The 15,192-nt window shown below is 39.0% G+C and overlaps 1 protein-coding gene across 4 annotated transcripts in view; it reads left to right on the top strand.

Annotated features, from left to right (window-relative positions):
• Positions 1-3,024: 3,024 nt before the first annotated feature.
• LOC100989612 (ankyrin repeat domain-containing protein 36C-like) overlaps positions 3,025-15,192 on the top strand; it is a 47,828-nt gene continuing 35,660 nt past the window's right edge. For 2 of the 4 annotated variants that reach the window (XM_055107638.2, XM_063594784.1), the window contains exons 1-5: positions 3,301-4,335; positions 8,451-8,565; positions 8,731-8,904; positions 13,281-13,387; positions 14,848-14,985. In XM_055107638.2, the coding sequence (XP_054963613.1) occupies positions 4,139-4,335; positions 8,451-8,565; positions 8,731-8,904; positions 13,281-13,387; positions 14,848-14,985 (731 nt within the window). In that variant the 5' untranslated portion in view covers positions 3,301-4,138. Of the gene's footprint in view, positions 4,336-8,450; positions 8,566-8,730; positions 10,977-13,280; positions 13,388-14,847; positions 14,986-15,192 lie in introns of those variants that run through there. The other 2 variants (XR_008624315.2, XM_034951307.3) reach the window with 2 other exon arrangements.

Raw genomic sequence — 15,192 nt, 5'->3', positions numbered from 1 at the left:
ATGGAGGGAAGGTTAAGAAAAAATACAACGAGAAATTCATTATAAGAAATTATTTTGTTGTCATCTAGTCATGTAAGTTTTGTCTTTAGTGGTGGTAACATGTGCTCATTCATCGTAGTTCGTTGCTCATGCCACGTGGTCATTGTCTCATGCTTATGGGCACCTCTCTTTAGTGACACCCACCTATTGGGGGGAGTCCCATTTGTAAAGAATTTTGTTGATGTGCTGAATACAAATTGATTTCCTAGAGTCTTGTCTGTTTTGGGCTGCTATGAGAGAATACCATAGACTGAGTAATTTATAAAGAACAGAAATTTGGTTTTTTCCACAGTTCTGGAGGCAGGGAAGTCCAAAATCCAGGGGCCATTAGATTCATTGTCAGGTGAGTGTCTGGTCTCTGTTTCCAAGATGTCGCCTTGAAGGCTGCGTCTTCCAGAGAGGAGGAGTGCTGTGTCCTCACATGGCAGGAGACTGAAGGGCAAAAAGAGTCTAACTTCCTCCATCATTCCTTTTTCTAAGCATATTTCATCCTATTCATGAAGGCAGAGCCCTCATAGCCTAATCACCTCCAAAAGGCCCCACCTCTTAATACTATCACATTTGTAATATTTGATTTCTGGAGGGGATACATTCAAACCATAGCAGATGCTCATGAAAGTAGAAACAGTGGCTAATGCCAGAGAAAGAAGCTGAGGATCTGGGAAGTCTTACTTGTGGATTTTACGTTATATGTTCCATTCCCACATGTAAATAAATGAGTTAATTGAAATGGAAGAAAATGAAGAAAGATGGAGAATTGTGTCATGGAACAATGGACAGCAGTCATAACATAATGGGTGAAAACAAAGCTCAAGTATATGAGGATGATTCTATCTTTAATAGTATCTCGAAGCTGTAAGAGATCATCAAGTCTAGGCTTCTATGTTAAAAAAGAAAGAAAACTGATGACCCATATTTAAACTGAGGCATGTGACATTTCTGCTCTACTCAGCACTCTTCACTCATCTAACAAAAATTCATTATGGCTTCTTATGTTCCAGGCACTGGGCTAGGTGTTTAAGGAAGACAGAGGGAGGAAATAAAAATTTTTATAAAACAGTCTTTGTCCTCAAGCAGCTCACAGGGCAGAGAGACCCTGACAGAGTAGAGATTTCATGAAGAGTGGGGATGGGAAGGGCATTCTCTCCATACGCATCCCTGTCCCACCTCGGAGATTTCCTCCTCAGAACGCTACCTCTTACTGCTTTCCTGTCTCACTCTTTCCAGCTCCCAGTTTAGAAGGTGTTTCCTCAGAGCACCCTTGCTGACCTCTCAAGTCTGGTGAATGGCCCTTCTCACTGGTGCCTGCATGCCCTGTGTGCTCCTGTCATGCACACAACACAGCATAGTAAAATGCCTGGTGTATGTGTTTGTCTTTTCAATACTCTGAGCTCTGCTCATTGGCAAATCTCAGGACATAGCACAAGATGTGGCCCCTAAATGTTAACTGAATGAACGAATGGAATCACTGGTATCTCTTTAGCTTGAAGAATAGAAAGCCCTTGTAGGACAAAGACGATTGGGAGAAATGTGAAGTCTGGCGTGGACTCTGTCAGAAGGCAGAACTGAACCAATGGATGGAATTAGAAGAGGGAGACTTCGGTTTCACATCAGGAATGATATCATAGTCAGAACTCACCACACACATAATAGGTTAGATGAGGGAGGAGGGAGTCCTTCATTGCAGGAGTTTTAAAGGTGAATACAAGAAATGGGAGGCACTTGGCCTGGCGCGGTGGCTCAGGTCTGTTAATCCCAGCACTTTGGGAGGCCGAGGCCGGTGGATCACAAGGTCAGGAGTCGAGACCAGCCTGGTCAAGATGGTGAAACCCTGTTTCTACTAAAATAGAAAAATTAGCCAGGTGCGGTGGTGGGCACCTGTAATCCCAGCTAATTGGGAGGCTGAGGCTGAAGAATCACTTGAACCGGGGAGGCAGAGGTTTCAGCGAGCCAAGTTTGAGCCACTGCACTCTAGCCTGGGCGACAGAGCAAGACTCCGTCTAAAAAAAAAAAAAAGAAAGAAATGGGAGGCACTGAGTTTCTGGCTCAGTGTGCTGATGCCAGAAATACAGAGATGACTGATCAGTAAAATCCACTAAAAAGTGTGTGACAGGTTTCTTTTTCCTTATATTTTTCTTTTTTAAATACAAAAGTAATACCAGCCCACTGAAAATTTGAAAAGTATATGGCATTAAAAGGAGAAAAATAACATCTGATAATCCAACAAGATAAACTCTCTAAAATTTCTTTTTTCTTTTTAAATGAACATAGTTAAGCTTGAAATAGAATTTTAAATTTATCTTGATGTTTTACTCAACAACGTAGAAGCATCTTTTATGTCATTATTTTAAGTCACAAGCACTTTTAGTGATGATGATTAAAAGAACCATTTGTTTTTTCCTTACTGTTCCCTGTTTTTAGATTTTTGGCTAGTGTCTAATTTTTCCCTGTTATAAATAATGCTGAGATGAACAGAATATGTAGATTTCTAATAATTTGCAAATGAACAGCATATGAAAAACATGAGCAAAAATTTTGCAGTTATAATTACTCAACACAAGTTTTAAATAAATTACTTTTATTTTGAGCGTTCATTCTTAAATATGTTATAGGAAGTAAGTAAGAAGCATTCCTTACTCCTTAGAATTTTGTTTATAAATTAGTGATGAATTGGAAAGGGTAGCTTGCCCCTGGAATTCTCTGATAAGCACAGGTGATGAGGAAAATGGAGAAATCCAAGAATTCCTTTGTCTTTCCTTAAAAGTAGTCAACTTTAAGTGCAGTGCAGGCGTGCCCTCTAGCGGCCAAATAAAAAATAAATACGGGAAACCTTCAGCCATGTAACAATCGCACGTCCCCATCTAGTGGCTAACGTCTGTAAATGCAGCTTTTCTAATCACAATAACGAACGTTACTTGATTTATATTTGTCTCATGAGGTGAAGAACTGGGAGGAATCTTAGAGATCACGTATTTCAACTTCCTCACGGAGTGGCATGCAGGCAGCAGCCTTGGGAACCCCGATTGCCCCTCCTCACACCTGCCCATCACAGGACTCGGGCGATGGGGTGGTGAAGTCAACCTGTGGCCCCAGCGGCGCCACAAGGCCGAAAACCGGCGCTCAGCCTCATCCCGGTGGCTGCAGAGTGCCAAGCGTCAGGTCCTGCGCTCTGGGCGCGGGTCAGGAGCAGCTGGCAAGGGCAGCGCAGCCTGTGGGCCCTTGGGCGCGGCCGGCCGCAGCTCCGGGAAGCCACGTCAGCCCACGGGCGCTGCAGCTGCAGCCGCCACCAGCACATGGAGCAGGGGTCCCCGAGGATTGGGAATCCCCGACCAGGCCTGCGCCTCCAGCCGCGCGGACCCCGGGGCCAGCCTGGCCGCGGCAAGTCAGGCAGTCTGCGGCAGGAGCGCCGGGCATGGGCTTCGGCCGGGGGTGCAGGAGGCGCGCACCCTCCGGCCTGATGGGGGCGCACTCAGGGCCCAGGAGGCCATCCCACGGGAGCCCCGCCAGCCCCCGCCGGAGCCCGAGCTGCAGTGCCGCCTGCAAGTGGTGCCCTGGCTGCAGCTGTGGCAACCCCGGATCCCGTCCTCCCGCCTCGCAGCCATCAGCGCGGACCCCGGGGGCGACGCAGTGGCGATGTCGGGCTGTGGGCCCAGCGGTGGCACCAGGCGGAGAAGCACCACTCAACCCCATCCCTGGGCTGCAGAGGGCCCAGCGCGGGGGGCTCCGAGCGTCGGGAGCCTGTGGAAGAGAAGAGCGCGCGGGCGACAGTTGAACAGGCCCTGGGGCAGGGCGCGCCTCGCGCTCCAGGGAGCCCCGCCAGCCCGCGGCACCTCCGTAGCAACCGCCGCCTGCACTGGGCGCGCGAGAGCTGCTAGGGCGGTTTCTCTGCCTCGGGCCTGTTGGGCAGGGCCGGCTAAGGTGCGCGTGCTCGCTGGTCCTAACCGTTCTGTTGGGCGTTTCTGCGGAGAGGCGGGAGGCGCTGAGAGTCTGTGCGAAGGTCCGTGGACAGACTGCTTTGCCTGTTGTTGCTCTTCGGAGGCGGCGATCCCCGAAGGCGAGCTGAAATACGGCTGCAGGCTACAATTTGCAGCCGACGATTATGGAAGACTACGAGCGGGAGAGGTGGCCCACCCTCAGGGAGCGCTTGTGCTCGGATGGCTTCGCATTTCCCCAATACCCCATTAAACCGTATCATCTGAAGAGGATCCACAGAGCTGTCTTCTATGGTGATCTGGAGAAACTGAAGTACCTTCTGCTCACGTATTATGACGCCAATAAGAGAGACAGGAAGGAAAGGTAATGGGGGCCGGGAGCCGGGGCTGCGGGAGGAGGCCTGTGGATGTGGAGAAGTACCCCTTTCCAGGCTGAGGGCTGCGGGGCGGATGGTCAGGGGCTCGGGGTATGGACGGGGGCTAGGGGGTGCCCGGCTGGGGTGGGAGTGAGTGGAGCGGGGCCTGGGGAGTGGGGGTATATGGGGTGGCGGGGTGTGGAGTGAGTTGGGGGATGGGAGTGGGGAGTAGGGGGTGCATGGGGTGGGGGCGTGAATGGGCTGAGGTGGATGGAATGAAGGCTTGGGGGTTAGGGGGTGTGGGGTGGGGAGATGGGGTGAGGGTTCAATGGGATAGAGGACTGGAGGTGAGGGTGAGGTGTGGGGGTGAATGGGGTGGCGGAAAGGGGTGCAGAGGTGAGGGGGGCGAGTCCTGTCACCAAAGGGGCTGGACTTTCTTTCCTGGCAGGCTCAGCCGCACCTGGGATGCGGAAACCTTGGCGGGGGCGAGCACCCAGGTCATTTTCACAAGCAGCAAAACAAAAACAAAACTTCAGCTGGTTTCCAATCACTCACCATGCTGCTTCTTTATAAATCATTTTAAAGTGATTTCACTAATAAAATTCAGCATGTACAGCGTTTTATTTTTAACGTACACATTTTAAAGCATAATGTTACATACATTATGGAAAGGTGCATAATGAGAGAAATCATTTCCATAATATATCAACTTCCTGACTAAAAATTCTTTGGATAAAAATCCAATATTTATTTGATATCAATGGACACCTACGTCAATTTGGTTTTCACTGAGGGATCTTAGAGGGAAACTTTGAAGTGGGAAGACGGTCTGTGTTCTTGAATAGAAAGACACATTTTTCTAAAGTTCTGAGCTCTTTCTGTGTTTATAAATTTTACATAATCCAAATAAAGTTATCAAAGTGTTAACATTTTTGAATTACTCATGCTGTCTTTTACTATTGTGACGACATTAAGAAAACTTTTGAAATGGAGTCAAAAAAGACTTGCCTTTCTACATATGAAAATGTGCTGTTAATTTCCACAAGTTATTTACTAACAGCTGAAACAACAAATCAGTGAATGGAACAGGTTAGAAAATCCAGGAACGCACCAATATGTGTAAGAATTTATTAGGTTGGTGCAAAAGCAATTGCGGTTTTTGCCGCAATTAGAAGTAATGGCGAAAACCGCAATTGCCTTTGCACCAATCTAATAGAATTGGATAATGGTGACATTTCATATTAGTAGGAAAAGATGAATTACTCATAAATGAAGTGCCTGCTAACTATTTGGAGAAATCTGGCTAGATTTTTATGTCACAGAAATAAGTTCTTTATGGAATGTAGATTAAAAACTTTAAATGCACAAAATAAGAGATAACAGAAAAAAACACAAATGCCTACTTATATTGATGCATGTTTATATTCCTACAAATATCACAAGCACACATTCTGAAGGTCGATTTAGCAAAATAAAAAAATCCAGTTTATAAGAAAAAATTAACAAAAGACAATATGTGTATATACATATTAGATAAAAAAGTGATTTTCATTTTACAGAGAATTCTTCAAATAAACAAGAAGTCTCATTTAAAATAGAGCAAAGCATTTATTTTTCAGATATTCAAGCAACCTATGCACATGGGAAAAAATATTTAGTGTTCCTGGGAGGAGAAGGTATTTAAGTTAAAAAAGGAATGAAATACTATTTTCTATCCACAAGTTTGTGAGGGTAAAGGGTAGCAGTACATATACTGCTGTTGAAAGTTTACATTTCTGATGACTTTTCAAATAGACAATTTGTTGGTAAGTATCACACTGTAAAAATGTATGTGCCCTTCACCCATCAATTCCATTATACTAAAATATCTCTAGGAAATAGAGATACATGCCATTTGTTTTTCTCAGCACTGCTTAAAATAGCAATGTATTTGGAAAACCCCTTATAATGGATTTTATAAATTTTATAAATTTATCAATAAATTTCAGTGCATCCATAGGATGGGACAATATGGGACCTTTGCAGATGTCAGTAGGTACAGACGTATGTTGAGGTGTGAAGATGTACTCTGAAAAAAAGTTGGTTTGATTTTACATACACACAAACAATCTATGGTGTTTGTAAGCCAAATATGTGTACAAAATATAACATTTCTTCTTTTCTGGCAGGGGTATTGTGATATTTTTTCTTATCCGTGATGTATAAATGATCAGTATGTTTAAAACTTCTAGTAAATGTGTTTTATTAATGAAATTATCCTTGGAAAAAGAAGAAATATAAATCTTGCAAAGAAAAAATAATTCTCAGTTTCTATTTTATTTTATTATTTATTTCTTTGTTTGTTTGTTTATTTTTGAGATGGAGTCTCACCCTGTCACCCAGCCTGGAGTGCAGTGGCATGATCTCGGCTCACTGCAATCTGCCTCTCAGGTTCAAGTGATTCTCCCACCTCAGCCTCCTGAGTAGCTGGGATTACAGGTGTGCGCCACCATGCCCAGCTAATTTTTGTATATTTTAGTAAAGACGGGGTTCACCATGTTGGCCAGGCTGGTCTCAGACTCCTGACCTCAGGTGATCCCCGTGCCTCGGCCTCCCAAAGTTTTGGGATTACAGGTGTGAGCCACTGTGCCTGGCCTTATTTTTATTTTTTTGTTTATTGGTATCTTCTGTGAACTTTTAGCCTCTTCAGAGGCAGAGGGAATATTTTTATTTGTGCTTGATTATTTTATTATGCATAGATTTTAGTATATAAATAGGTTTTTATTATAGTTTTATTACATATAAGCAAACAATTTTAAATTAATTATTTTAGTTTATCAGTGTCCTCATGAAAATGAAAATGAGCAAATATAAGTGATTATCACTATTCCAAAAGCACTGCTTTAATTTATAGTTTTTTTCATAATAAACTTCCCAACTGTATGTATGCATTCTTTCAATCCAGTTATTCATCAAGCATAACCTGAATACCTATTATGTAGCAGACACATTCCACCATCTCTCAGGACTCTTCCACCCTTAACAACTTCATGTTTACCTGCCCAGCCTGAGCAAGCTGAGATTTAAAATGGAAGCATTAGGACTGAATCCCAGTTGGATCTTTTATACCTTTTTTTTTTTTTTAAACAAAAGCAATTCTGAAGTTAGAAAATAGTGAAAGATAACCTTTAACTGCCATTTCAGAAACTTATGACAGTCTCAAATACTACTATTAATCGTTGCAAATACCTAATTTACACAACATTCTGTAAGTATTGAAAAAAATGAGCCATACCTATTCATTTGAATCCTGAGTTTTCTTTGGATTATTTTTTTTTGAAAATTGAAGTAAGAATTACTTTGTTTTAAAAATTTGTTTTTTTATTTTTGCCTTCTTTTTCCACAGTACTTTATTTAGGTGCCAATTATATGAGTAGAACTGCCTGTTCTATGAACTGTATCCCACTTAATGTAAGGCATCACGGATTGGGTGATGCCACATTACTTTATATATCAATAAGATAATGTTTAAAATGTTGCCAGTTATAAATGTAATAAACAATTAATTGTAAACAGTATTCCAATGTCAGGAGATGTTAATATATAAGAGAATAGTAGCTTATATAAGAGAATGGTGAGAAAATGAGCATCTGAGAATGACTGAAATACAATGATACATCTAATCTTTAATAGATACCTCAATGTAGATATGATTGTATCATTTTACTTAATTAAAATGTCTTTGTAAGTAGTAATATCTAAAAATTATTGAGCTGTTATTTGTGTTAGAAAGTGTTCTAAATGCTGTGCATAGATTCTTATGTAAGCATCACAGCAGTGTTCTGTGGGCTAGCTACTATTCTCTTACATATTTTATTGATAAGGAAATTGAAGCAAAGAAAGGCTAAATAACAGCTAAGTGACAGTGCTTACAGTAAATTTTAAGCCCCAATTAAACTGAATCCAAAAGCCAAGGCTTTTCTATTAAATAGCCTGCTCTTTCATTAATGTGGTGAGTAATAAGCGCTAACAAATGTTGTACTTTCTTCACAAGAAAATTACATATTTGTTTTGAAGACAGAGAAATAACATGCTAATTAATGCTTACAGTTACATGTTTTAAAAAGTCCTGTCACTCTCACAGGACTGCCCTACATTTGGCCTGTGCCACTGGCCAACCGGAAATGGTACGTCTCCTGGTGTCCAGAAAATGTGAGCTTAACCTCTGCGACCGTGAAGACAGGACACCTCTGATCAAGGTACATAGTAGCTGACTCTTTGAGCATGAGATGGATTTGGTTGAAGTACATAGGATAAAATGAACTTATCTCGTTGGAATACCACCATATAACTAGTAGGAAATCCTACGGAGTGTTTATTTTGATTTTTCAGTATTTGCATGTTTCTCGGTCTAATACTGACAGGCTGTACAACTGAGGCAGGAGGCTTGTGCAACAATTCTGCTGCAAAATGGCGCTGATCCAAATATTACGGATTTCTTTGGAAGGACTGCTCTACACTACGCTGTGTATAATGAAGATACATCCATGATAGAAAAACTTCTTTCATATGGTGCAAATATTGAAGAATGCAGCAAGGTATAGGTCAACCAATGTTATTTTCAAACTATCTGAAATGCATTTATTTTAACATTGACACATGTAAGGGTCAATTTTTCATATGTGGAAGCTCAAACATTCCTTGAATGAAAATATTTTGAAATGCCTTAACTGTCTAAGATTTTACTTTAAATATTGGAACTTTTAAAGAAGCATTATAGGGAACAGCTTTTTTTCCATGCACTTATGGTAAATAACTATAAAAACAAATGAATTACAATAAATTTATAATTCATGACAACTGAATTTGGGAAAGGTAATAGTTAAGTGTTTTTCCACTAAATTAGTTTTTTTCTAATCAGTGTGAAGTGACACGGGAAAGTAAAATTGTCCCTTATAAATAGGCTTTATTTTAAATTTCAAAGAAAATTAAAGAATTTCACAATAAATATACATCTTGTTGCTGTTGACAAGTGTTGTATGTGAAGGTGATTTCATTTGAAAGTGATTCCTCTGTGGAAAGGCTTAAGAGGGAAAAATGAAGAAAAGGAGAGCAATCAGAAATGCACAAGCTAATTTGGAAATTAGGTAATGAGGGAAAATACCGTGGAGAGGGTTTTTGTGTGTTTTGTTGTTTGTTTTCAATTTATATGTTTAGACAAGGATCGCTTCAGTTTTGGGGATGATTATTCTTACTTTGGGAAAGAGTTTGTGAGTTGTAAAATTGCCCAGGGATCAATTTTGGTAAGACTCTGAGGAAACCAGGTTGGCAGTGAATAGTGGTGATGAAGTGGCACACAGTTCAGCAGAGAGAAGAACACATAATTAATGGACATTATTCAATTCTGGCAGAAACAGCCACTCAGATAAGCATCTGAACTCTACTCTCAAGTCCAGAATGTCTTGATGGGCAGGTGGGAGATAAGGAGCTTATAAATAGTAAAATCAAGTTGGATTCTGAGCTTACTAGTCTCTTCCCTACCCCTACCCAGGAAAAGTAAATGAAGTTTTCAGTGAATGGCTCTATCTTTTGCTCTTTCCTCTTTTCGGCCAAATCCCAAACGATAAAGGGAATTTGCCACGTGGGTGAGAGATGAGACTGAAGTGATTATCAACTGTGCTGGTTCGCAGTTAGAATTGTGCATGGCAGTAACCTGGGGAAATTAAAAGCAAATCTCTAAGTCTAGGATATCCCCTGAAGATTTTAATATAGTAAATCTAATATTTACTATTAAATATTACTGGACATGTATGTTTTAAAATATTTCCTTGAAGCTGGGCATGGTGGTGCCTCTAGCCAGAGCAACAGATTAAGACACTGCCTCTAACAGCAACAACAACACAACAACAACAACAATAAAACATTTCTTGAGACACTGATATGCTGCTGGTTAAGAACCACTGAATAGATAAGTGTAATATAAATTCCCGTATCTCAAACACACAAAAAATCTCTAGAAGAGCTGGAGATAGGTGCTGCTTCCTTTAAATTTCTCCTTTCCAATAATATTGGCCTGACTTTTACCTACCTGTCTCTACCTCTGTGGTTGGGAAGTGAAAAGGACTATTATTTGCAGTATCTATCAGCATGAGAATAACACCTTTTCTTTGCCACCATCGCTTATTCACTGCCATTCATAGGGTCATTAGAAATTTGCTATTGTGGACTCTTTTAATAAGTAGAGACTGACTCTTTCAGGACTCTGAGTCTCTTTGTTATCATTCTGGTGATTAGGTCAATACATCATTATTAAAAGCGGGGTTCTCTCAATTACAATAGCAAAAAATTCTAAACCTTTTTTTAAAGCTGAAGCTCTATTATGGACTGCCTCAGTATGTCAGTTAAGTACATAGAACTGTGGCATAATCAGGATAGCAGTTTTAAACACTGAAAACCATGAAGTTAGTAAGAATACAGAGAATACATATAGGTCATTATTAGAGCTTTAATTGATAAGCCATTGTATTTTTATTTCTGATTTATATTTTACCTAAAATAAAAAAATTAGGTTACAATATAGAAACTAGAATTATAATTTAATATTATTTTAATAATTTCTTTGCAGCAGTCCTATGAACTAATTATCCATTTGGTGAACAATCTGCGAAAATTCAACATAAATTATAAATGAATGAATGTTGTAAAAGTGCTCAAAGTGGGTATTAAGACTCTTAGTAACAATTTTTATTGCATTCTTGGGCCTATTTTGGAAAAAAAAAATCTGAAACTAAAGAAAGGAAGTATTTTACATGAAAATACTTGCTTTATATACAATCCCTTGGAGACATATCCATAGCAAATATAAAAATACAAGGTCTATAGTCCAAATGTGTCCCATAGATGTGTTTAGTTTGCGTCTACAAATTGTCTCAACATGGAAGGTTTAGGAGACTCGTGCACAGATCTGGATTCCAGGCTTCTCTTCAAGAATCCAATCTGGTGTCCCTTGAGCCTATCTCAGGTTTTGGATGCTGTGCAGAGGTTGACCCTTTCTATGAGGCATGTGGTCTCCATTTTGCTACTGTGCCTACCTAGGTACTTCACTTCCTCAGGTCATCTCCCTTGCCTCTGTAGGGATGACTTTACAAGCCCTGTTTTATAATATATTTTAGTAAATATTTCAAGGTTTTTAAGACATTTTACATTTATTTAAATGTAGAGTCTGTATTTTATATAAATCCTTTGGTAATCAGGTTGAACTTTTGAATTTAGATGGTGGTGTTTTATAAACTATTTTCCTTTATACATACCATAAATAATCATCTTCCCATTAGAATGCATGTAAGCTTTTTAAGGTGAATCATGGTATAGTTGCATAGGTTATGCATATTGCAGACAACATTATATTTTTCTCTTCAGCATTGCCTCCTAAAAATGCAAGTAATTGGCTGAGCGCAGTGGCTCACGCCTGTAATCCTAGCAGTTTGGGAGGCAGAGGCAGGTAGATCACGAGGTCAGAAGATTGAGACCATCCTGGCTAACACGGTGAAACCCCCTCTCTACTACAAATACAAAAAATTAGCTGGGTGTGGTGCTACACTCCTGTAGTCCCAGCTACTCGGGAGGCTGAGGCAGGAGAATTTCTCGTGCTTGAATCCGGGAGGCGGAGGTTGCAGTGAGCCAAGATGGCACCAATGCACTCCAGCCTGGGCAACAGAGCGAGACTCCATCCCAAATAAATAAATAAATAAAAGATGCAAATAATTTAGTGGCTTTCATTATGCTATAAATAATTCATATAGGTCATTATTAGAGCTTTAATTGATAAGCCATTGTATTTTTATTTCTGATTGATATTTTACCTAAAATAAAAAAAGTAAGAATTAATTGGAAACTAGAATACAAATAGATTTTTAAAGGAGTTATGTACCAGGGTCCTAAGATTATAATTACATAAATATTTGCATCAGGGTCCTAAGATTGTAATTGAGAATAACATTTCATACAGAGCTTTCTGACAGCTAAGATAAAAATATTACTAGAGAAAACCCATGGACTATTTAATAATAAGCAGTGAAAGTTCACTCGAAGCCTATCTCTATTAATTCAGAGCCCGGCTCTCCGAATTAAAAAGAGAGAGGCTTCAAATGAACTGTCAATCGTGTCAGGATCTCAGATGACAATGTCAGGTGCTCAGGTGTTCAGGAGCTCCTGACATTGTCACCTGAGATTCTCACACCATCGATAGAAGAGAATGAGGCAAGTGTGTGTCACCCAGAGGAAACCTCCACCTTTACTGGTAAGCTCTCACAACTGTATCCCTGAAACTCTCATTTCTCAAATGTTAACATTCTCCAAAATAAGTATTTACAAATAGGGATTAGGTGAAGTTCAAAAGATTTCTCAAATACTAGACACATAATGCAGTTTTGTAACATTTTTCAAACATGGGTGATCATGGAGTCTCTCTTTTGGGGTATAATGTTCAAATTCTGGTAAAGTAAATATCCTTTGGAATATATTAATAGTTTAAGAAACACCGCTCTATAGATAATAGTTTAGATCATTAATAAAAATACCTGAAACATTTATTACTGTGTCTTAGAGTTTGAGGACATAGGGAAAAAAATACAGCTGCTGCCCTCAAGAAGCTCTTGGTTCAGGTGGGAAACAATTAAATCCTTGAAACATGCCATGCTAAATGCTGGGACAGAAGCAAAGATTCTTGGAACTGGGAAATGTTTGAAGCGAGTTTTGGAGATGACCAGAGTTCTTGTGGTGAGGCAGAGGAGGTTGTTTCCAGGGGAAGGAGCAGAACATAGAAAAGCACCGAGGAGGGAAAAGAAAGGGACTACCTCTTACGACCTTTCAATTGTATATATTGAAGCTCACAGGATCTTACTTACATAAGGTTTTCAGTTCAGTTGATAAATATGTAATTTTGTGATTATAAATTGTTGCTGTTATTTTACAGTGTGAATTTCAGCCACTGTTACTTGCTGTGAGTCGAAGAAAAGTGAAAATGGTGGAATTTTTATTAAAGAAAAAAGCAAATGTAAATGCCATTGATTATCTTGGCAGGTACAGACCTTAGTTCTTATTGTGTTGTTTTTAAACCTGAGTGTCATTTTAGAGTGGTAGCAGTCACTCAAGTCACAAATATTACATTAATAAGAAGACTAACTTTTAATTATTGGGATATAGTGAGAAATATCAACACAGATCATCACTTAGGTAGAAAAACAATTATTTGGACTGAGTAACATAAAGAACAGTGTATAGCAGGATTCGTCTCTCTATATAGACATTATACACATAAAAGGCTTCTATATATAGAAAGCTCTGTATATTGATAGATGTTTGTTATTTGTAATATGATGTGGTGTTATTTACAGTGTAATAATGTGATGCTTTTGATTGTATGATCTTACATTAGCTAAAGGGGTTTCATGTTAGTTTTTCATTTCTACTGTGTTTTGATGTTGTTTTTAATTGATATGGGGAGGGGGAGAAAAGATAGCTTTAAATGGATAAAACTTTAATGAAGACAAGCTTTAGGTTCACACAGGACTGGGTTTAATCCCTAGCTTTCCCACTTGCTAGATGTGTGACCTTGGTAACATTACTTATTGCCAAGTATGTTTTCTTCTGTGAAAAGGAGGGTAATAATATATCCTTCAAGGGTGGTTGTGTGTAAGTAACATTATATATATATATATAATGTTAGAATGTCCAGCTAACAGAGCAAGGTGCTGATGTTTTGGAAACAATGGCTGAGCATATAAGTATGTGCATATATTATATATACACACATATGTATGTAAGAATATAATGTAAGTAACATCATATATAATATATAATATATACAATATATACTTTATAGATAATATATAATACACTATATATTATATATTTTATAGATAATATATAATATACAACGTATATTATATATTTTATAGATTATATATAATATACTAATTTTATATATATGTGATATTACTTATACACAACCATCCTTGAAGGATATATTATTATCCTCCATATATATATATATATAGTGTTTAATTAAATGCCTAGCACATGCTTATCAGCATCGTTAACTGAAGCTATGACTACTACTATTAGCATTCCTATTAATATTATTGTTTTAAGCCTGCAGATAGCTCTTATCTGACCCTTTAGCTGATTTTGCATTATAATGTATAGTATCAGACTAGGGAAGAAATGAATAATTTTTCACTTAAATTTGCCTACTGTAGATAGGTGGCCTGAGCATAGTTTCTTGCCCATCAAAGGACTTTAAGTTAGCAACTTTATGTCATACCACCCACAGTAGGACAAGAGCCTTCCTTTTTGTTCCTTGCTTTTAACCTTTGTGGTAACTTGCAAAGATAAACCCTTGAGCACCCAAGATGCTTGTTTCTTAGTACATGTAATTGGGTTAATTCTACATGGACAGGCAACATATTAAGTTGATAAAGTATATAAACTTAGCTTTTAAAATGTCATTAAAGTTTTTAATTACCTCTCTGTTATTTTAGATCAGCCCTCATACATGCTGTTACTCTTGGAGAAAAAGATATAGTCATTCTTCTTCTGCAGCACAATATTGATGTGTTTTCTCGAGATGCGTTTCGAAAGATTGCAGGAGATTATGCCAGTGAGGCTGATAATAGAGTGTAAGTCTTTACATAAAAAGGCTAGTGAACACTAAATTGAAGTTTAAAATAATTGTAACAATTGCATCTTATATATCAGGTGAGATTGCGTAGTTTGGTTCAAGTAGTTTTCAAGTGATAAATTTTCAAGTTTTTAAGTTTTCGAGAGTTGTGCAACTTCATCAGCCAGAAATCAAGCAAAAGAAATCAAGCAAAAGCCTAGATAAG

The sequence above is a fragment of the Pan paniscus genome, chromosome 12, assembly GCF_029289425.2.
Source record: "Pan paniscus chromosome 12, NHGRI_mPanPan1-v2.0_pri, whole genome shotgun sequence".
In the NCBI taxonomy this organism is placed as follows: Eukaryota; Metazoa; Chordata; class Mammalia; order Primates; family Hominidae; genus Pan; species Pan paniscus.
The sequence above is the reverse complement of the archived record's forward strand: the minus strand, read 5'-3'. Positions and strand labels throughout refer to the sequence as shown.